The following is a 23,913-nucleotide window of genomic DNA, read 5'->3' on the forward strand; positions in this document are numbered from 1 at the left end:
TTGGTTGTGCAGATTCTGAATTCTCTCCATGTTTATACCTAACTCCAGCTAACCATTAAGATTCGGAAATGTAGTTTAGCTGGTTTGGTGTTACTGAAATGTCCTTCAGGTGTGTGAGTATTCTAATACTGTTTGCTATGAGCAGGAATCCATTTTCGGCTGTAGCTTGCTTCATCGTGCCTTGTGCTTCCTGAAATAGGCTCCAGCTGCATTAAATCTTATTTTTTTGGGGAAAAAAATAAATAGCATACAAGGAACAGGATTGACACAAATAACAGATCCCATTCCCCTGCAAGTTACAAGACATTTTTTTAAATAGTTTTAATGGTTATGAAATCTATCTTTTGTGTTTATTTTTTAAAGGTAGATTTAATTGCGTATCAATTGTCAAAAATATACGATCCAGCGAATTTAGAGAAAATCTAATGATTTTTCCCCCCCTGCCTTTCTTTTACGCACGTTCTGTTGCTGGCTTGACGCGTTTCTTTGGAAAGAAAACCGAAAGTAATACTGAATGCAAAGTGATATTATGGGCGGTTTAGTTTCTCGTTATGAGTGCGACCCTCATAAGCGGAAGCAGCTCTTGTCGTGAATAGCATGTGAATACTACAGGGCTGGATGCGATACTAATGTCCCACCTCGGAAAGAGCTGTTATATTCAAAAGCTGAAACAAATCATCTGTCATCTTAGTGGCCCAAGATACGAAGTTATTTTGTGAGACAGGTAAATTATGACATCACTGCATCATCATACCGAAAATATTATCTGAACAATGTGCTTTATTTAAAACGGTATTTAATAAAGTTTTGGTTTTGCCACCCGGATATTTATGTTTTTATTGTTTATGTCGAGGACCCGGAAGCGGGATTTACTTTACAGTTATTTATGATTGGAGTTTACTTCGAATGCTGGGTGTTAGATGCTTAAAGATTTGATGACATGTTTGTTTTAATGTAATACGCTGATAAAATCAACAAATACTTTATATTAGAATTTTAATTGCAACATCCGATCCACGGCGGTGTCTACATGTCGTTCTTCCGGGTGCAACCATTGTAACCACCTTTTTTTAAATTTTTCTTGTACTTGTAATAACATAAAAAACTGGGCAGTACATAGTGTGAGAAATGGTCATTTAGGATATGATTTTACGGTTTTCTTAAACGGCGCTCATGTTTCGTTTTTGGGTTTTCCATACGACTGACATGGGCAGTCATGATATTCTTAATAAACGAAACTGAAATCGGCATCGAATGGCAAGTATATCTTTATTGGTTCAATGAATTGCGCCTGGTGAAGGAAAAACCAGTAGCTATTAAACTATAAGATTGATCAGCATCCCGTAAAATGACATTAAGTGGGCTTAAATAAATAACGTTTAAATTGTCAGCATCCAAAGTGAATGGTCAACTTGAATGAATAGGTGTCATTTTACGCAAAACTAAGGTCTAGTTAGAAAAGACATTCTAAAAAACAAGAAAACTTGAATAAGTATGACCCTTAGAGGCTCTGCTATGGCGAAAGCAACATAACAGGAAGTGTCACTACCCTGCAACAATGTGTTGTAATGTCATCATGTCGGTGTAGCATTACTTATCTCCTTAACTGTGGCATTTTTTTGGGAAACCCAATACAAATTTATGTTATTTGCATCAATCATTATATCACCACTGAACATATAACAAAATGTGATCAGTTTGATCAGTCGAAAAGCAGTATAACCAATGTAGTAAGGCTAGCCAATGTTATTTGGGTGTACGGCCACTGGGGGCGCAGCATCGTAGTTGCGTCTTGCAAGGTTAATCGCTTTCTGAATATTGTCGGCGCCTGGTTATCGTCACTTGGAAGAACTTTTTTAAACTTTAATTGTCTTTGGCGGGGTAGTTCAGGACAATATTGATGAGTGGCAGACCACTGCGTTTATCTTCTGTTGTGTGGCAGTCTGGATACTGCTAGAAATGTATCCCTTTCATGTATGCATCTCCATGACTGGCTGATTTTTTTAGTACTAAAGATTTAAGGTTTCATTTTTGTAACGTTAGTTATGTAATACTAATGCAATATTGGACAGTAACAATGCTACAGATAAGGGCTGTTACAATAGCAGATTGTCGCTACATGATTATCTTGGCTAAAAGATAATCAGATGGGGACAGCGGGTGGCTCAGTGGGCTAAGCCTGTGTGCCTGTAATCAGAAGGTCGCAGGTTCAAACCCAGCCTCAGCCTGTGGGTCCTTGAGCAAGGCCCTTAACCCCCAGCTCCCTGGGTGCTGCTATCCTCTATGAAAAAAGAGCAAGTTGTGGGAGGCGTAAAGACAATTTCCCTACGGGGATCAGTCAAAATCAATGTCAAAAGAGTGATAATGATGTTATCAGTGCATCCATAGAAAATTTGAACAAAATAATTGTAAGATTTAACAGACAGTCATATTTAAATTTGTTTATTGTTTGTGTATTTGTTTATTTTTACTTTTTTGGGTCAAATCCGAGTGTAGTGAGGTGGACAATCCATAACAATAACTGTAAAAATCCAAATGAAAAGAACAATCATACAAAAAATATAGTGAAGAAACCTGAAGAAGCCACCAGGGCCAAAGCCCCCTTTTATGCTTACTGTTGATCAACACTTCCTGCAGACTGGGGTATCTAATGTTTTTCACGAAATTCTGTAATGACACCATTAATCTCTCTTGTTACTACATCACTTTTATTTTGTGTGTAGTATATTGTAATGGATCTCCACCAGCCCTGAATAGCATATTCACCCAGATTTTTTGATTTTGGATTATTTGTGTCTGTTTCATAAAAGTTCTGGTTATCTAACAGGGATGGGAGCAAGACACTCCTTGGCGAGTCCAAGTCAAGTCTTGAGTCCAAACATTACTAGTCTGAGTCATGTCTCAAATCATGCCCCCCAAGTAGTTTGGAACACTATGCATGTTCCAACACCTAAGCAAGACAGGGGCACACCCTGGGTGGAATTCCAGGATTTATGACCTCTGGCACCGCAAAGTTTCCGAATTAAGCACGGGTGGAAACCAGAATTTAGAAGCAATACCACCACCTAATGTTGGAGTGTGAATCAGATAGTTACTGGCACTAGATTATTTACGGTATCATATATGCATTATCAACACAATATCAATATTTAATTTTTTTTGTTAATCATGGTTATCGTCAATACCAATATATCATGACACGCCTATTATGGATTCTGGACCAAAGTACTGAAATTAAAAAGAATAGAATGGTGATAATAATGCTTCCCTGTGCGGTTATAGAACCCAATCTTAAAGGTGTTTAGTCTGATCACTGTTTTCCCACCAGTCATTTTTATTGACAGTAAAACTGTGGTTTGTGATGGGGGGCACCCCGGATGTGCTTCTGCTTCTTTTTTGTGTGTATTGTTTTTTTCTTTTCTTTGTTTGAGTAACCTAGACCCTGAGGTCATTAGCTTAGGGTACCTTTGGAGTACAGGACCTTGGTAAACTGCAGTGAAGACCACTTGTGTTATGGATGCGTGCCTTATCAGTTGGAGTTCATGTTTTTTCTTTTGTTTTACTTTCTTCTTTATTGGTGGGGGGGAACCATATACTCTTGTGTAACCACTATTCTCCATCTCCATATATTATCTCTAGTTTGGGACAGGAACTTCAACCCAAACAAAACTGGAGTGGCATAGTTTGTGAGAATATCATAATGCCCCCTACTTTTCACACCTGCATCATTAAATAATACATCAATTATTCAAATAAGATGGTGGGGCAGCATGGTGGTGCAGTGGTTAGCACTGTTGCCTCATACCTCTGGGTCCCGGGTTCGAGTCTCCGCCTGGGTCACATGTGTGCGGAGTTTACATGTTCTCCCCATGTCGTCGTGGGGTTTTCTCTGGGTACTCCGGTTTCCCCCCACAGTCCAAAGACATGCTGAGGCTAATTGGAGTTCCTAAATTGCCCATAGGTGTGCATGTGTGAGTGAATGGTGTGTGAGTGTGCCCTGCGATGGGCTGGCCCCCCATCCTGGGTTGTTCCCTGCCTCGTGCCTATTGCAGGCTCCGGACCCTCCGTGCCCCAGTAGGATAAGTGCTTTGGAAAATGGATGGATGGAAATAAGATGGTAATATAACATGTTTTGCTATTTTGTTACATATCTTGCCCCTTTCGTCTGACCGATTAACTTTTATTCTGTCTGGGTGAAATACAAAACTCTTAGCTCTGTTCTGATAAAAGTGAACAGTCTGCTAGCCATTTTATAATGGCAGAATATGCTTCTTGGTGTAAAGAAACTGCTACATTCAATAAAAAATAAAGTAGTACTGCCCTCTGCTTCCCAAAATATACAGGAAGCTTACAGCTCTATACCAAACCAATAAAATACATACTCTATGGCTAATTCAGAGCTTTGCTGAGAGAGCAGAGTAATCTTTACTTTAGACGCTAAAAAGGCAGTTTAGTGATGGGCCTACTTTGGTACTGCCCCACAGTTTGAGTATACACAGTTACTGATGCATTTCTAAATAATAATACATGTAAATTTGCACAGAATACCTGACATATGCAGAATTATTAGGCAATAGGCAATACTATTTCTGATGGTAATTTTCGGCAAAATTGAGGCAGAGCGATAAAAGTGAATTCAGAGTGTTTTTATGTTTATTCATTTATTGCTGAAAATAAATTTATCTTAATAGAAAATGTTACATTATTTTGTTACAAACAAAAATAAATGGGAAATACTTATCAGTGTACACAATTATTAGGCAATCAGAAACTAAATGTATCTTTCTCTCTTCACCATCAGCAGAAAAAATAATAAGCTTTTTTCTATATAAAGAATTACAATCTGGAATTCTACACAGTTCACCTTGCTTACTTTATTGCTTTACCAAGTATAATGTCCTATATTGCCACAATTCTTCTCAATGATTGTCATGAGCCTCATGTCCATTTAACCAGTCAAGTTTTTGATTTAATCCCATTCTATATTAGCTAAACCAGTTAGGACAGCCTCCTAGATGCTGCTCTCAGAAGTGTATGTCTTGCTACCTTGTTAAATCTCAGTAGCTCACAATGGGGGTGTAAGTCCAGCGATGGTGGGGGGCAGGTCATAATTTGATCACCTTTCATGCCTTTTTTGGCCAGCAAATCTATGCAGTACTTTGATGCATGGGCATTGCTCTGCATGAATATCATAACGTTTTTGAAAGCTGCTCGTACCAGAGTTTTCTTCTTTTACTAGAGATTGAGGTAGGTATGTAATAGAAAATGGCAGTAGACCGTGGGCTTAATTTTTACACCATATGCAAGTTGAAATGGTCATCATTGATAATTGCAGATCACTGCATCACTTCTCCATTGCCTTGTTGCTGTGTGATTTGGTATGGTTCATTATCTACAGTACTAGTCCATCCATCTGGTCCATCAAGAGTTATTCTCATCTCATCTGTCTACAAAACCTTTGTAAAATCAGTCTCGAGACGTGTCCATGCTCATTCTTGATGTTTTAGCTTGTGTATCTTATTGAGTGGAGGTCACGGTTGAGTCTTTGTGACTATAGCAATATTACATTGCATACTGCACCTAGAACTTACAGATTCCATTCAGATTGCAGTTTTGAGAAAAGGATGCCCTTGATGCTGAAGGGTTTCTAGAAGTCTTCCGTTTAATCGGATGCAAAGTTTTGTAAAGTAATTTGCATCTTTGTTTGCACACACATTTCTTCGACCCTCTTTGGTTGTTGGCCATAAAATTCTTGATTGTATAGTATCACGTTTTAAAAGTCTGGTAGTCCTCTGATGGGCACTTTCCTGTTTTCTTTCTGTTGCTCTCCACAAGTCCCCTTTCTGGGCATATTTTAATAGTTGCAATTTCCTCAATAATTCTGCACAGGGAAGTATACATAGTTTCCCCGTTTTCCTCCGAACACCAAGAACTCAAGATACAAATAAAATACACACTTGCCTAGTAATTCTGCATGTAGTGTATATACTTTTGTCTCGAGCAATAGTATCATCATACATGTACAAGACGTACATAGCAATACTTTTTAATAATAAAACTAAATCAAGACATTTTCTTTATTGCCTGATAATCTTTTTTGTGTTTCCTCATTTAGGAACTGAACACGTCCTGAATCTGAGAGACGTATCTGGGAAATGAACAGGCCCGGTGGGCAGAGGGGTATCGCTAGAGCAAATGTTGAGCACCAAGAAGGTAATATCTTGCAAACGTGCTAAAAATATTGCAGCACTACTGGTAAACATACTTCGAGCTCCCATATCCCACCTCTTCAATTATCCTTGTTTGTGTTTTAAAGGTGCTGGAGCTGCCGTGAGAGAAGATAACTGGAGACTTCCCCAGGGTCAAGGAGGAAGGGGGAGAGCCAGAGGAGACGTCAGAGGGAGGAATTTCAGGGGGCAGCAGAATGATAGGAGGGATGGTAACTGGCGAAACAGAGGAGACCTCGGAGGGTTGAATTTGAGGGGGCAGCAAGATGACAGGAGGGATGACAATTGGCGGAACAGAGGAAACAGGGAGGAAAATCCAAGGAGAGGGAGAGGGAATGGAGCTTGGGAAAGGGGCAGAGGGGGCAGGAGAGGAGGGGGGCAAATGAGAGGGGATGCACCAGAGGTCAGGAAACTAGGGTTGAGGAACCTGGAAGAACTCTCAAAGAAAGAGGCATCAGAAATGGCCATTACTCTGTCATCCAGTCAGGGGCTGCAAGTCTTGCTAGAAGAGATGGAGATGGGCCACAATCTTGTCCAACTGCTCTGTCAGGTTCTTAGCCATGCTCTTAGCTCTAAAATTGACCGGCAAATTGTGCAGCACTTAGCAGGAGTTATTAAAGATTCCATGTTTTTACGGACAATACTCCCTCACTACGTAGCTGGGATGATGACAGACCATATGCCAGCCCGCAGGATGCAATACCCACAACACTTAGATAACATAATCAGTCTTCTGTCACATGTGATCAGGATATTCCCAGCAAGTTCTGTTCCGGTGGTCTCTATGCTTGTGACTCTCCTCAGGCAAACCATTAATGAGCTACGAGCCTCGGGTGTAACTATCCAGGAAGACACTGAGCAAAACCTGGAGAAGATACATAATTTGGTTAACCATCTAACAGAAAAAAAACGGGATGGCACTCTGAGGTCAGACAACTATACATTTCTCACAGCAGAGGAGTCCCCCCCTGGAGTAGCAGATTTCCGCACTATGCCCATTTATCCAACACCCGAGGAGATCCATCAGAATGAGAAGCCTTTCTTACGGCCTAATATCACATCGCAGGCTTATGCTAGTAGTGAGATCTACCTGGATACCCATTTTCGACTTCTCCGCGAGGACTTTGTCCGGCCTTTGCGTGAGGGAATAAAGCAACTGCTGGAGTTTTATCAAGAACAGGATCAAGGCCAAGTGCACATGAGGGGAAGACGTTTCAATGACATTAGGATCTACTTTGATACTCGTCTCGTGGTGCCTCTGTGTACCCCATCAGGAATTGCCTATAAGGTCCAGTTTGACGCAAGCCCTTTAACGGTGAGTGTGGAGAATGTTCAGTATGCTATAATCCAACATTGTCCACAGTGAGATTCAAGTGTTCTCTTCTACATCTCTCAACCTATTTCTCAGCTGCAAGGTGCCTGGCTTTGAAGTGACCTTGTTCAGAAACAAAAGTTCAAAACGAATGTCATACCTCTGGTATCAGTTATAGAAGCTAAAGATAGTAATGGTGTCCATATTAGGTAGGCATGTTAAGGATCAACCAGATTTTGATGGTTTTGTGTTTGTAACTTTTCGAGTGCGTGCATTGTTCTGAAAGGGAGACACGTCTCCATCCATTTTAGCAGGTCTGTTTTGTTTTGCTCAGAGTTTTCAGTTTAGTTGCAGCTAGATTTTTCTCGAGCAACCTGTTTGAGGTCTGAATGGGTAGAGTTGTATATGTCTCGACCCATAAAAGTCTTAGCAGGAACAGTCAGGTTCCAAGATTTTGGTCGAGGTACAAGTCAAAAAAAGTTTGACAGACCCGTTCGACGTCCGAGTTGGTCGAGTTGAGAGGTGTTCAAATTCCAAGGTTCAACTATATTTAGTTCAGTTTTCTATAAATTCCTCAATGTCATTTTCGTGAATTCTTTTGGCCAGGATAATTGTGTATTGAAAATCTGATATCATAAAAGTCCTACAGTATATCACACACATCTTTGCCCATTTATTACTTTGTTCTTAATTGTTTCAATCTTGGTACTGCAACATTTACTAAAATGGATAATACTTAAAAAAAGTGTTGCTTTTGGCAGCATCTATTTTCCTAAAAAAATCTTCCCCGCTAGAGAAATGAATGCATTACTCAGTAGTGTGCAGCTGATTGAGTTAAAATGCAATTTTATCTTGTTCATTTAAACCCATGGTCATATAACTTTAACAGTATTAAACTTCGGATAGTATAAGAGGCATATATGGAAAATTGGTGGATGAATAATGGTAGCGAGCTTAATGAATTTAGCCAAGTGTATCTCCTAAACTATTATTTTACTGATATTAAACCTCCACTAGAATGTTTATCTTCCTGAATTGCTTAAAAGCAATTTAGAAAATGTTATATTGGCTGAATAAGTAACAATCCTGTGCTGAATGTGGATCCTCATTGAAATTCCTTTTATTTGCATGTTTATTTGCAAACTCGCTCAGATGTCTCTTGATCAAAAGTTTTAATTGAAAACAATTATAAATCCTTGGTGTAACATATGGCTGCACCTGGGTGCCGCTTGAGGCCATATTTTCTTTAATACTGATTAGAACTTGCTTAAACAAGAGAAGTAATTTATTACTGAGATTGTACACTGTAGATTTTTGCTGAGATACAATATTGTTTTTTGTCCTTTGCATGAATTCTTGAAAAAATAAAAATCCCACTCCCATGTGCTCCGCCATGACATTACATTTCATTAGATATTATCCGCCCATCCACACCTGCAGATGGACCAATTAGTCCAACTGGTTGCCTTCAGATTATGAGAGGGAACCCACTCAAACTTCATAAGATACAAGATTTAAATGCCTACCATCCTTCAGGCAACTTTACTAAAGGCAAATCCTCTCAGAATGAAATATTTTCATTTGTAGTTTGGCATGTTTACAGTAAATATCTAAATCAAATAAGCTAATTTAGTTATTGCAAGTAATGAACATTTTTTCTGTTTTGCTTGGCATGTAGGTTACACATTTATTACAGGCAGTTTATGTGATGCAAGTGAGTGTTTTACCAACATCTAGAGTAATGTTAAATTTAGGATAATAAATTCCATATTATTAGATCTATGGAAAAAGCTACACATGTACATTAACAGAATTCACAGCAGGGTGAATGCAAACCATGCGTTTGTCACTGAAATTCCAAATTGTCTCAATAGAGTGACCACTCAAACTCTAATACTCAAAGTATTATGTATCTTTTTAGTGAACTATGCAAAAAATCAGTAAGACGAGTTGTTAAAGATTTTGTTTGTACATTTATGAAGTTTATCATCCTGAAGAGCATAATAACTCAAACTTAGCGATGAACGTGCATATTGTATTTGTAATCATGAATACAGAAGATCTACATTTTAATGGTTTCTCTTAGCTCTGTTTCTAAGAGCAACATAAAAGTGTTGCTTGTAATTGGCATGAAGTACTTTTGGAGGGTCTCAGTATTTTCTGATGTTCACTCCTTTTTCAGTTTGTCCGCTGGCAGAACTCCAAACGGTTACTGTACGGCTCCCTGGTTTGCCTGTCCCATGACAACTTTGAGACGCTGCTGTTTGCCACCGTGTCAGACCGCGTTCCAGAAGATCTTCAGAAGGGACTGGTGCAGCTCAGCTTCTCCCAGGATAGTCGCATGGTGCTGGCCGAAGTCCAGGTGTCTGCTTCCTTCCTCATGGTGGAAACCACGGCCTACTTTGAAGCCTATCGCCATGTGCTGGAGGGTTTACAGGAAGAAGATGCAGATCACCTGCCATTTCACAGGTCTGTCCACTGTTGAGGTTTCAGGTATCTTCGTGTAATTCTGCAGTAGTAGATTTTGTTGAGTCATGGAAAGCAATTTGTAGGATATTGCTTATGTGTTGTTTTAGAAACAAATCGGAAAAATACACTGATCAATTTTGAATAACATTTTAGCAGTTAAAATTTCCTTAGTGTGTAATGTATTTGATCACAGGTACATAGTTGAATGCAAGTCGGAGATACAGCCTCCTGCCTACCTGACCATGGAGAAGACACTTGACCTGGGGTGTATAGCAGTACAGGGCTTTCAGAAGAACCTCAAGCCCTTCAGAGCTCTGGAGCCCAGTGCCTGGCCTGACATGGAGCAGTTAGGTTTAGACGAGTCACAAATGAATGCCCTCAAACTGGCTCTCACTAAGGAAGTTGCCATCATACAGGGACCTCCAGGCACAGGTTGGCCTCCTTTTTATCGTTTAACTATTTCAGTAGATTACATCAGTTTTCTCATTATCCATAAAACTTTACATATCATTGAAGGAACTGTTAATATAGATGAAAGGGTCAACTGAGTAGGATCTACACCAGAAACTATAGGGTCACACGTCTAGATCTTTCATCTCTGTTTTTGTAGTGTGTTTAACAGAATCACACATTTTGTAGTCATAATCATTAAAATGATCTTACCCATATGTTTTTTCAAATAAACTTTTTTAGATTTACCTGCAGTTAATTTTATCTTTAGTCCCACGAAAGCAGTAATTATTTGTATATATCCAACAATTACTATGGTATTATTCTAGGATAATATGCATTTCCATATTTCATCTCATCTGTTACAGAATACTGGTTGCTGTTCAGGTTACTGACTATATAATGTACTTATAGTACCATTTGATCTGTGCAGGAAAAACCTATGTGGGTTTGAAGATAGCCCAAGCCCTCTTGAAGAATTCTGATATGTGGTCAGATTTGGTCACCACACCTGTGCTGGTTGTCTGCTACACTAATCATGCACTGGACCAGTTCCTGGAAGGTGGGCCTTCTGCGCAGCTCCAAATAAATGTCCCGCTACTTATTAATGGAATCTGTTTTTCAGTAGAGGGACTTCATTCTATGTAACAATATTCCTTTGACACAGGAATTCATGGATTCCTTCAAAACGGAATTGTGAGAGTGGGTGGCCGCAGCAGTAGTGAGGTCCTCAAGCACTTCACACTGCGGGAGCTAACAGGGGCCGCTGAGTTCCGCCGCAACCTGCCCATCCATTTACGCCGTGCTTACTACGAGGTGACATGATTCCCTTAGTGACAGTGACTTGGCATTGCTGTCTGGAGACCACATTGAGGAGATTTCAGAAGCAATGTGTTGTGGGACATTTTTAGTCTGAAAATGGAGTATAGTGAATACACAATGATGCTTAAATTGCATAGAGCAGTAGTTCTCAATCCTGTTCATGGTGCCCCCTATGTCAGAATGTTTTCATTCCCAGACTTGGGTAATTCAGGTCCAGACATTAAAAGTCCAGACTGGGATTTAGTTTCAGCCAACCAGTCGAGTTCTCTGCGACTGTGACTCTTTATACTCAACTGCTTGGTTGAAACAAAATCCCGGACTTTTACCCAGACTTTTCACCAACTCTGTTCATTCTAGTCCACACTGCTTTCAACCTGCCACATTGATTATTAGCCTGTTTAGGACCACCTGAGCTTGATTAAGATCGGACTAGAATGAAAACATTCTAGAGAACCAGTGGTATAGAGCTCATACTGAATCTGGTTTTGATATTTAATGGAACAAGGAAAACTTGACCAACTTCGTTATACTGGGGATTTTTTTCTTTATTTTATAATCCAAAAGTCAAGTAGACATTCCCAATCTTCATCTCTGCTGCAGACATAGTCTTTATGATCCAAAAGTGTAAGGAATAAACAGTTTGGTGGATGACACTCTACTTAAGCATTAGTTTTCTGTCTGCTCAGATCAGCATGGAGCTGGCCCAGGCAGAGCAGAGGATTCAGGAGCAGGCCAGCCAGCTGGAGTGTAGCCTACGCGGGATTCTTCATGAGCAATACCTGGAGAGGTTTATCTCTGAAGATCACTGGAACAGCTTGAATGTGAACCCTGTAAGACTCCTCACCCGACCCCACCTTCTTGTGGTGCTGGATGGAGTGTAAGAGAATTATCACATAGAATCTGCACTGGTAACACTCCTGGAACAGCGTTTTGATAGCTTACGTGTGGAAGGCCATGCAAGTCATAAATCTGAGAAGCATGTTCCAAATTTTAGCTGTCCTCGACAGCAGAAACTTATTAATCTGTAAAGTATTTGATGCAGTTTTAGCTGCTTCTGCACAATAACCTAACCATGTATGCAGATGTGGGATGGATTCCAGATCAGTGGGAAGAAACAGTCTGTGATCCTAGGGTGGCTTGGCCTTGGTTCTTCTGCCTTCCAGCAGACAACACAGCAGATATTGGATAATGCTGGTAAGGACAGTGCTAACAAATACCAATGATGTGCACCAGTCATTTAGAAGTTAATAATAGATGGGATGACCATAATGGTCCGTACATCTGAAAAAATGCTCGTAAGTAAAAATACTCTAGACTTATGTTCACAGTTCTAGGGATTTTGTTGGTTCTGAAATTTAAGGAAAGAATTTCACAAGATGCTTTAATGATTTTAATAATGTCAGCATACATACAGAGATCTGCTATGCTGTGGAGAATGCTGATATAGTAAAGTATGGCATCACCTTCTAAATGACAGAAGAAGAAGAGGAGGAGCCTCATCAGGATGAGGAAGAGGAGTTGGTGGATGTGGAGGAAGAGGCAGATTTGATCCAAGCTGAGCGGATCCTTGAGGGTACGGACTTCCATGACAGAGGCACTGCCAAGAGGAAGAAGAAAGAGGACCTTGCAATGGTGGAGTTAGCCAGACAGATGTTGGCATTAAACCTAGAGAACATCGAACAAGAGCCCGGTCAGATGCAGGGTGACTGGCAGGTATGGACCATGGGAGGTTGAGCAGAAGATTCTGTATCTGACTGTGATAATTACAAAATACTCACTGAATATTCACAGAGAGTAAGTCTATTTATCCATCCATCTTCTGGCTACTCATCCGGTACAGGGTCTCCAAAAGTCGGCAGTCTATCACTGCCAGCATAGGTAGAGGAACATCCAGGAAAGGGTGCCAATCCATCATATTTGGGCAGTTTAGACAATCTATTCACCCAGGTTCATTTCTTTGGACTGTTGGAGATGGGGACAGGGTCATGCAGATTCTCCACCCCATAGAGCAGTGATGTGATTTGGACATTCAGACCTGAGACCTGACAGTGTGGCCTACTAAGCCACCATACTGCTCTAAGGCTGTTTATTTAATTTAATTATCAGTTTAGAGTTTGGAGGAAAAAAACTAATTGCTTTTCACAGGAAAGGCACTGGAATTAAGTAGATAAATGACAATGTGAGAGGTAAGATAGCGCCTGCTGATTGTTTACCTTTCTTAAGGAGGCTCTCTCAGAAGGTTGATCAGTAAGGCCTGTCCTGAAAGTTGAATGGGATTCCTTCACTTGAACCAGGATGGCCTTCGATTGCATTGCAAAATCCAATGTCGGTGTTCCTCTTTACAGGTGCCGCGAATCCAGAAGAAGAAGATGAAGCAGCGAATTCGCAGGGAGCTGGCAAAGGGCACAATCATGAATGAGGAAGATGAGGCCAGGATCCATAACATGTGGGCACTCAATCTGCAAGAGCGTTGGAAACTGTACAGGTAAAACAACTTACACTGACTTGACCATAGCTGCATTATGGACCAGGCCAGTGGGGCCAGTGCCCTGGGGGCTTGGAGCGCAGGTAGCCAGAAGTCGCAACATTTATAGTGCAAGCTGAACACCGAGACCCTCATATACAACAGGAGTCCAACAACAGGGCCCTTGGTCATATGGAGCACAAATTAACCATTAGGGCCCCTGGACTTCTCAGCAAATACAACAGAGGTTAACCAACACCTTCTTTATGTGCAGCACAAATTGACCGGTCCCTCACATATATAGTGAGTGTTGACCACCAGGGCCCTCTGCATCTATAGTAAGAGTTGGCCTCCTGGGCTATAGGGTGCCTCAGCATATACAGCACAAGTTAACCACGAGGGCCCCAGTATATACAGCTCAAGCTCTACACCAGGGCCCCTGGGGGCTTTTTTGAGAGATTTGAGAGATTTAACTGCCAGGGCCCCAAGCTCCAGTATTCATGTTGCTAATTGACCACCTAGGGTACTTGGAATGTCCTGTGCTCCTTGATGCGTATACTGCAAGCCTAAAAGAAGGGCACCCCAGAGATTAGATTGTGAGCTGGGCATCAAGGCTTCTTGGTACCTCTTCATGCACTGTGATACAAGATTAACATCAGGGTCTCTGACCCCTGTACTCAATATGCTGGTTGGGATTTTACAGTATATATTCCCTGGAATGTTAATTCAGAACAGCAGGGAACCTGTAAGGACATTAAGGTGCTTATATCATTCTACTACACTAATACCTGTAGTCATTCAAATGCTTATGATGCTGTACATTATTTCCACATCTGTATCCCACACATACATTTTTAGTAAAATAACCTCAGAAGCCCAGACCTCCCTCTCCTTAGCCAACTTCTCCAGAGGGACAACTAGGCGTTCCCAGGCCAGCCGGGAGATAAAATCTCTTTAGCGTGTCCTGGGTCTACCCTGGGGGTCCCCTCCAGGTTGGACATGCCCGAAACACGTCCCCAGGGAGCCGTCCAGGAGGCATCCTAGATAGACGCCCGAACCACCTCCACTGGCTCCTTTCAGTGTGTAGAAGCAGCGGCTGTACTTTAAGCCCATCCCACACGTCTGAGCCCCTCACCCTATCTCTAAGGCTGAGACCAGACACCTTGTGGAGGAAACTCATTTCTGCCACTGGTATCTGTGATCTTGTTTCAGTCACTACCCAGAGCTCGTGCCCATAGGTACAGGTAAGAATATAGGGCAGCCAGTGAATCTAAAGCTTCACCTTCTGGCTCAGTTCTTTATCACAACAGATCAGCACAGCGTCTGCGTAACTGCTGATGTTGCACTGGTCCGCCTACCAATCTCCTCCTCCCTTCTTCTCTTACTGGTAAACAATATTTAAACTTCTCCACTTGAGGTAGTAACTTCTCCCCAACCTGAAGGGAGCAGTCCACCCTTTTCTGGTTGAGAACCATGCTGATCCTCATCCCAGCCGCCTCATACTCAGCTGCATCCCGCCCTGGCGTACGATGAAGCCAACAGCACATATGCAAAAAAGCAAAGATGTGATTCTTAGGTCAATGAACCATACCACCTCCGCTCCTCGTCTGCACCTAGAAATTCTGCCTATAATAGTTATGAACAGAATGAGTGACACGGGGTAGCCCTGGCAGAGTCCAACACCCATCGATCTGTCTGACAAACTGCCGGCAATGTGATCCAAACCCCTACTCTGGTTACACAGGGACCTAAAGACAGATAGCAGCGGGCCTTGTACTCTGTATTTCGGAAGCACCCCTCGTCCCCACAGGACCTCCTGAGGGACATGGTTATTCACCTTGTCCAAGTCCATAAAACACATGTAGATTGGCTGGGCAAGCTGGCATGGACCTTCCAGGAGCCCTGTGAGGGTGGTGAGCTGGTCCAGTGCTCCGCAACCAGGATGGAAACCTTATTGCGCTTTTCCTGGATCTGAGGTTCAGCCAACAGACAGACCCTCTTCTCCAGTACCCTGACATAGACCTTCCCAGGGAGGCTGAGGCGTGTGATCACCCTGAAGTTGGAACACATCCTCTGGTCCCCTTTCTTAAAGACGGAGACCACCACCCAGTATCAATCAAAAGACACTCTCCAGAACCTCCATGGCTTTTGAATCAATTAATAAAATAAAACAAAATTAAAGAGCAGTCAGGTGTAGTCACTTCTCAAAGCCATACAGGCAATTTCTGGGATAGTACTCTAACCCTAAAACATACTGTTTAACGTAAAAGGTTAAAAGGATTTCCCACACTGTGGAGCAGTGGTGTGATTTGGACATCACCTGACAGTGTGGCCTACTAAGCTACCATACCACTCTAAGGCTCTTTATTTAATTCAATTATCAGTTTAGAGTTTGGAGGAAAATAACTAATTGCTTTTCACAGGAAAGCACTGGAATTAAGTAGATAAATGACAATGTGAGAAGTAAGATAGCACCTGCTGATTGTTTACCTTTCTTAAGGAGCCTCTCAGAAGGTTGATCAGTAAGGCCTGTCCTGAAAGTTGAATGGGATTCATTCACTTGACCTGAAGCCTGGACCAGGAAGGCTTTCACTCGCATTGGCAAATTCAACAGTTTGAGCCACCGGTGGTTTATATTTTTAAGTATTTCATGACAAGGGGCTCGATCCAGGGCCACAATATATGTCAGGCGCTGGGAGGTGGGGTGTTGCGTTGTGATGTTTGTAGTTTTCTTTGGATGGTGAAACTTGGACACAGTGTGTCTGCAAGTAACAATTTTTAAATCATTTTATATTATGCAGGAAGCATATTTACTTGTGAAATAATTGGTTGCATTAGAAGCTGTACAGAATGTCAAGATATTCTGAATATATTCATGAAACTTTTACTATGTTTTGATGAAATTGTGCTACTGCTTAGCATTACTGTGTGTACATTATTTGTTTTTAGTTCTGGTTTTACAGCTGTAAGAATCAAGAAAAGTCTTCCCTAGCTTTTTTCGGGAAGTTGATTAGTTGTTCGCTAGCTATCTCATTTTTCACCAGGAGAGACATACTGTAAGGACAGCATACTATCAATAACTTAAAAATTCGATGGAGGAGTAACCGGACCGATGTGCGTTCCGTTGCGGCAGGCTCTGGCTAATGCGCTACCGCACAGACATGCGTGCCCGGGCCCTGCAGTCTGAGCAAGCTTATCAAGAAGCAGCTGAGCGGCTGGCCGAGATTCAGTTGCGACGGGACCTGTGCGTGCTGCGGGAGGCGAAGGTCATAGGCATGACGACCACCGGTGCAGCCAAGTACCGCCGGATCCTGCAGGAGGTGCGCCCTCGCCTGGTGATTGTGGAGGAGGCCGCTGAGGTGCTGGAGGCCCACATCATTACCACCTTGAGTCAAGCGTGTCAGCACCTCATTCTCATTGGAGATCATCAGCAGGTACATCAGCGCTCCTGCCTTATCTTCTTCCTGTCCCGGGGATTCCCACTAAGTCTATGATATTATTGTTTATGCCTGTGTATAGAACTGCTCCCGTTACTTTGTACACAAGCAGTACTTAAGCTTCCAAACAAAATTATATTTAAATGATTTTCCTGTGGGGTGGCATGGTGGTGCAGTGGTTAGCACTGTTGCCTCACACCTCTGGGACCCGGGTTCGAGTCTCTGCCTGGGTCACATGTGTGTGGAGTTTGCATGTTCTCCCCATGTCGTCGTGGGGTTTCCTCCGGTTACTCCGGTTTCCCCCCACAGTCCAAAAACATGCTGAGGCTAATTGGAGTTGCTAAATTGCCTGTAGGTGTGCATGTGAGAGTGAATGATGTGTGAGTGTGCCCTGCGATGGGCTGGCCCCCCATCCTGGGTTGTTCCCTGCCTCGTGCTCAATGCTTCTGGGATAGGCTCTGGACCCCCCGCGACCCTGTAGGATAAGCGGTTTGGAAAATGGATGGATGGATGGATGGATGATGTTCCTGTTGCTGCAAAACAACTGGTATGATGATTAAAGCATCTTAGCTTAGCAATTCCACAACCTCTCCTAAAGTCACCCTGATATTTGCAGTATATGTATGTTTTTTTTTTTTTTTTTTGACCATTAGCACACCATGTTTGGCTAATCAATAAGTCACCGAGTTACTTGACCAATTAAATTATCTAATTGGTGAAACACATGGAATGGCTGGGGTGCCCCTGAGGAGAGGTTTGGGAACTGAAGTGGTGTTCATAAAGTCATCCTACAAGATATTAGCAGCTTTATAGAGATCAGACTAAATTTGTACTTTCCATTGTGTTGTAGTTCATTTGCATATGTTTTTTAAAGTAAAATTTCAAGGCACTGCAGTAGCCAGGGTCAAACCTGTCCGTTTTATTTACACTTTCATTTTCTTTTAAATGATGGGGAGCAAATTCTTAGTGTCCTTTAGACAGCTCTAGTATAGTCTAATGCCATAATTTTACTGCATGAGTCTCCCCTTAAAAAGTCCACACTCCTTTACTTGTCCAACCTCTTAATCACCAAATAAAATATTTTGAGCCAATATACACCTACGGCACAGATAAACAGCTTTATGCATTTTCTTTAACTCCATAAGGCTTTAGCAGAGTACTGTACATCTATCTGTCGCAAATGCTTATCCAGCTCAGGGTGCAGAGGGGGCAGGAGCTCATCTCAGATAGCACAGGATCCATGGTGGTCTGTAGTATGGCATACACATCAACATTAACATCATTTTTAAGTGAAGAAAAATTTTGCAAAAGTAAACAGCAAACTATTAGAATAAAAAATGGCCCATTGCTGCTTATTTCCCATTTGCTTTAAAGTGCATCACAGCCTTCAGGAGTTACTTATAAATGTTTGGAAGGTTTTTGTAATCTGACCATGTTTAAATGTGATGACATGTAAATATAGATTTAGACAGTACCTTTTGACAAAACTACATATTTTGGGCCCACATAACGTTGCAGTTTTATCCAGCATACTCTTATGGTATTTCTTATTTTCTGTATTTGCGTGACCTTTGACCTTTTCTGCTCGAAGCTACGTCCTAGTGCCACAGTCTATGAACTAGCCAAGAACTTCAACCTGGAGGTGTCGCTGTTTGAGAGGCTGGTCAAACTTGATTTCCCCTACGTTCGACTCAACTATCAGGTCAGCATGTGGCGCTCACGCAACTGCATCCCTTGTTTCGGTTTAAGAGCCAAAATTGAACTGGCGTATTGAACTGGCAATTATTTCCCTTTCAACATTGCTTCCTTTTCGCAGCATCGCATGAGACCAGAAATTGCTCAGCTTCTCACTCCACACATCTACTCTCGACTTGAGAATCACCCCAGTGTACTGGAGTATGACAACATCAAGGTTTGCCTTCTGTCTTTTAAAAACAAATATTTTCCAATAGTTTTTACTTCAGTTTCAGAAGATCAAATTATTATTCATTATTAAAATGAACTCTAAAATTCATGAATTGGAGTTGCCAAATTGTCTGTGAATGCTGTGGTGCCCTGCGATGGATTGGCACCCCATCCTGGGTCGTTCCCTGCTTTGTGTCTGTAGTTTCCCAGATAGGGTGTGAACCCCTGAATAGGATAAGTGGTAATAAAAACATGGATGGAACATAAAACATAATCCTATTTTGGTTTGTACTTTTTTGCAGGGGATACTTTCCAACTTGTTCTTTGTGGAGCATGAATTACCGGAGGAGGAGATTATAGATGGACACAGTCACAGGAATCGACATGAAGCTCTGTTTGTTGTGGCTCTGTGCCGCTACCTGCTATGCCAGGACTACCAGCCATCGCAGATCACCATTCTTACCACCTATACAGGGCAGCTGCACTGTCTTCGTAAACTTTTGCCTGCTGCTCAGTTTGCTGGGGTTAAGGTTCACGTGGTGGACAAGTATCAGGGCGAGGAGAACGACATCATCCTGCTGTCCCTGGTTCGCAGCAACCCCGAGGGACGCGTGGGTTTCCTGCAGATCGCAAACCGGGTGTGTGTAGCGCTGTCTCGAGCTAAGAAGGGTCTCTACTGCATCGGGAACCTGGGAATGCTCGGCAGAGTTCAGCTGTGGAGCAACATCTTGCACACCCTCCGGGAGCACGGCCGGGCGGGTCGGCATCTGATGCTGTGCTGTCAGAACCACCCTGGGACGCGTACCCCCGTTTCTTGTGCCAATGACTTTAAGAAGGTGCCGGAAGGGGGCTGCCAGAAGCCGTGTGACTTCCGCCTGGCCTGCGGCCACGTCTGCACGCGTGCTTGTCACCCTTACGACGCTGACCACAAGAAGTTCCAGTGTCTGAAGCCTTGTACGAAGGTTCTGTGCCAGATGGGGCACCGATGTCCTGCATTCTGCTTCCAGGACTGTCCAGAATGCCCTGTACTACTGGAGAAAGTCATCCCGACGTGTCAGCACAAGCAGATGGTGCCATGCTATCAAGACCCTCAGCAGTTCATCTGCCAGGAACCGTGCAAGCAGACGCTGGAGTGTGGCCACTCCTGCGACATGGTGTGTGGGATGCTCTGCACCACCCGCTGCATGGTGAACGTGAATATGGAGTTGCAATGTGGGCACCACCAAAAGGTACCCTGCTACTATATTAGCAGCGAGGTGAAAAGGCAGCCTAACTGCCACAAGAAGTGCAGTGAGATCCTGAAGTGTGGGCATTCTTGCTCGGGCACGTGCCACAAGTGCAACCAAGGCCGCTACCATAAGGCCTGTGACTTTCACTGTGGTCGCCCTCTCATCTGCTCACACATGTGCCAAGAGCCCTGCGTCAGTGAGTGCCCGCCTTGCCAGCATCTATGTGAGAACCGCTGTGTGCATAGTGCCTGCCCCAAGGCCTGTGGCCAGCCCTGTGCACCCTGCAAGGAACCCTGTGCTTGGCAGTGCCCCCATCAACGCTGCACCAAACTCTGCCATGAGCCGTGCGATCGGACTCCGTGCTTCAGGATCTGCACCAAAATGCTTCCTTGTGGTCACCCATGCATCGGACTCTGTGGGGAGACTTGCCCTAATAAATGCCGTGCATGTCATCATGAGGAACTGACAGAGATATTCTTCGGTACGGAAGATGATCCCCTTGCCCGCTTCATTCAGCTGGAGGATTGTAGACACATTTTCGAGTCGTCTGCCTTGGACAAATTCATGAAGGAAGGAACAAATGATGACAATGCAGGCGATCGAAACCAGCAGGCCATTCGGCTTAAGGAGTGCCCCAGATGTCGTACACCCATTCGGAGAAACTTGCGGTACGGAGCTCACGTCAATCGTAGCCTTGCTGAGATTGAGAAGGTGAAGGCAGTGCTGAATGGCTCTCCGGAAGACATAGAAAGGCAAAGAAATGTCCTTCTGAAAAGTCTACAGACAATGGATGTTCTATTACTGTACAACCCACATAAATATGATCTTGTTATGAAGCAGTTAAAACAGAATGACTTAACATTACAGATTCTATGGAGAATTGAAAACAAAATGAATTTCCTAGACAGGCTGACAAAGCTAACACGTATAATGAAGAAAAACATGTCTCGGGAGTATAGGGAGTATTTTTCAAGCCGTATTCAGGAATGCCTGGAATGGCTTTGGGATCCTAGTCAAAAATTCTCAGAGCAGCAGTTTTCAGACCTTCAGAGTGAGGTACAGAGGCTGACCTTCTTGGCCGAGCTTAACGTGTGCTGCAGCAGGGCCGGAGACAAGGCGAAAAACACTGACGTCACAGTGGAGGAGCAGGTCCTAAGGAAGCTCCTGGAAGGAACAAAGCCTTTCACTCAGACAGAGGAGATGCGGGCAAAGCAGGAACTGGATGGGCTGAAGGAGAAGTTGTCTTGTAATGAGCTGAACATCACTGAGGAGGAGAGGGTGATGATTGTGGAAGCCATAGGTCTGCCCAAAGGTCACTGGTACAAGTGCCCCAAAGGTCATGTTTACGCCATTGGAGATTGTGGAGGGGCAATGCAGGAAAGCAAGTGTCCAGAATGCAGTAGCACCATCGGTGGCACCAACCATGCTCTTGCCAGTGGAAACCAGGTGGCATCGGAAATGGACGGGGCCCAGTACTCTGCCTGGTCGGAGGCTGCTAACTTACTGAATTTTGACCTGAGGTTATGACCTGAGAGGCCTGCGATGCATTAGTCATAATTAGCTACAACAAAGCTTGGCTAACATCAACGATTGTATATTAGCATAGCATGGAATAAAATTATGATGATTTGTCTGACAAACTGTGAGCGTAGCCATTTCTCTCCTAAAATCACCCCAATATTTGCAGAAACCTTCTGTACACCCATGAATTTTTCTCTTGACCATTATTCCATCTTGTTTGGCTAATTAATATCTCACTGAGTATATGGAGTACATGGAATGACTGGGGAGAGGTTTGGGAACCATAATGATGTTCTTCTAGTTATCTAACAAGAACAGAAGACATTTTAATGGGGTACTTTCATTTCCATATGTTCTAAAGCTGGTGTTAGGGCATTGGAGAACTGGACACACTACAATATATGCCATATAAGCTGTATATACTGGTCTAGTGTATTAGTGCAATATACGGGGTGCCCTAAAAGTCTTGTTTTAAAACACATTAAAAGCTTTATAAGAAACATTATGAAAAACAAAAGCATTTGAAAGTTTATTTATTTATTTTTAATGCTAATTAATATTTAGCAATTTGGGCTAATTTTTTATTTTAATATTGAGTTTCTGGATGACGTCAGACCAGTGTATTGGTAGGGGAGATCCATGCTGTTGGGTCACATTAAAACTGACATGTATGCATCCAAACGTCCTGCTTTGGATGCAATTAAGGCTACAATTACAAATGCAATCCATTCAGTCACTAAGCATCAGCTGATGAAAGTTTCTACAAACCTCAAAAATCAACTAGAGAAAATCGTATAGCACAAGACATTTGGACATTTAATAAGAAAATGAACAATATTTTTTAAAATGTAAGCAATTATACTTTCAAATTTTTTTCTTTTGTTAGTTTGTAGCATTTATACTTTAAATGTTGTTAAAGCTTAAAACTGCATTAAGATTTGTTGGACATCCTGTGTACTATTACACTGATGTTGATTGAATTAGTCATAACTTACATCAGTATGCTTTGCAAATGAGCTATTAATGATATAAATTTATTTTTTGTTGCTTATCAGTTCATCTTCATGTTTTAAAATTAGCTGAGCATTAATACATTAGACCGAATATGATATTCAATCAATAATCAATACAGTAGTGCCTTCAAACTTTGTGTTTCCCACTAAGAATGCTTATTAAATAAATGAATATGCAAAAGTGAACATTATCTGAAATGTTTGTGTATTTTCTCTGTAACCAGTTGGTGGCAGTAATGTGCTGCAAAAGGTGGACTAAAGAACTATGGAAGGTTGTAAAAAACTTGTAGCTTATTTTTGCGAGTTGGATTTTCAAGATTTCATCATTACTTACACAAAAGTTAGTTATGTTATATTGATTATATGACTATTGGTATATACATGATATAAGTATATACACTATTAGTATATACATTGAAACTGTAAAAGTCATTCAAGAAATGGTGACCAAGGGAAGCTATTTCTGCATAATTACTACTAAATAACCTAATGAAATGAATATATTAATTTGTTATCAAATAATACTGTACCAGAACATTATATTCCCTTCCTTTGTACTCCTGGATTTGGGTGGGTATTTTGCCAAAGCCCCTATCACTTTATAGTATGATATATGCATCCTTATCTGAAGTCTTCCTTTAAGTGTTTACTCAGCAGAAAGACTAAATGTAAACAGATGCCATGTTCCCAGTATTTATAACTTGCGGGTTTTCTGAGGGTCCAGACTAGGGAAGTGAATGCAGTGAGATTAATATCCCTGAAGTTTGTTTGCTGTCTGCGGCAGCACTTACCTTTTAACGTTATATACCCCCCAAATGGCTCAAACTTTCACAAATTTTTGTCCTACCTTCGTGTGTGTATGTGTGTGCAACACTGAAGTAATGGCTTAATCTGTTTTTCAAGGTCAACAGAAAGAAATACAGCAATTGAAAGAAATGAACGACATATAAAGGCAATGAAAAATCGCTCTCCAAATAAGCCTCAGCCTGGCACTGGAATAAGGGGAATAATGGCAGCTCTCAAGTACAGAGCAGGCACTGCAACAAAACCACTCATCCAGGTAG

At 42.1% G+C, this 23,913-nt stretch overlaps 1 protein-coding gene across 1 annotated transcript; it reads left to right on the forward strand.

Annotated features, from left to right (window-relative positions):
* The first annotated feature begins 104 nt into the window (after window positions 1-104).
* znfx1 (zinc finger, NFX1-type containing 1) lies at window positions 105-23,040 on the forward strand. The gene is made up of 15 exons (XM_049021780.1): window positions 105-724; window positions 6,116-6,213; window positions 6,317-7,542; window positions 9,722-10,008; window positions 10,202-10,440; window positions 10,892-11,020; window positions 11,126-11,274; window positions 11,967-12,110; window positions 12,363-12,474; window positions 12,758-12,993; window positions 13,626-13,765; window positions 16,878-17,178; window positions 18,773-18,883; window positions 18,998-19,093; window positions 19,389-23,040. The coding sequence occupies exons 2-15, from the start codon at window positions 6,156-6,158 to the stop codon at window positions 21,840-21,842; spliced, it is 5,682 nt and encodes a 1,893-aa protein (XP_048877737.1). The 5' UTR covers window positions 105-724; window positions 6,116-6,155; the 3' UTR covers window positions 21,843-23,040.
* The last annotated feature ends 873 nt before the right edge of the window (window positions 23,041-23,913 follow it).

Source organism: Brienomyrus brachyistius, chromosome 8 (assembly GCF_023856365.1).
Source record: "Brienomyrus brachyistius isolate T26 chromosome 8, BBRACH_0.4, whole genome shotgun sequence".
Classification (NCBI taxonomy): domain Eukaryota; kingdom Metazoa; phylum Chordata; class Actinopteri; order Osteoglossiformes; family Mormyridae; genus Brienomyrus; species Brienomyrus brachyistius.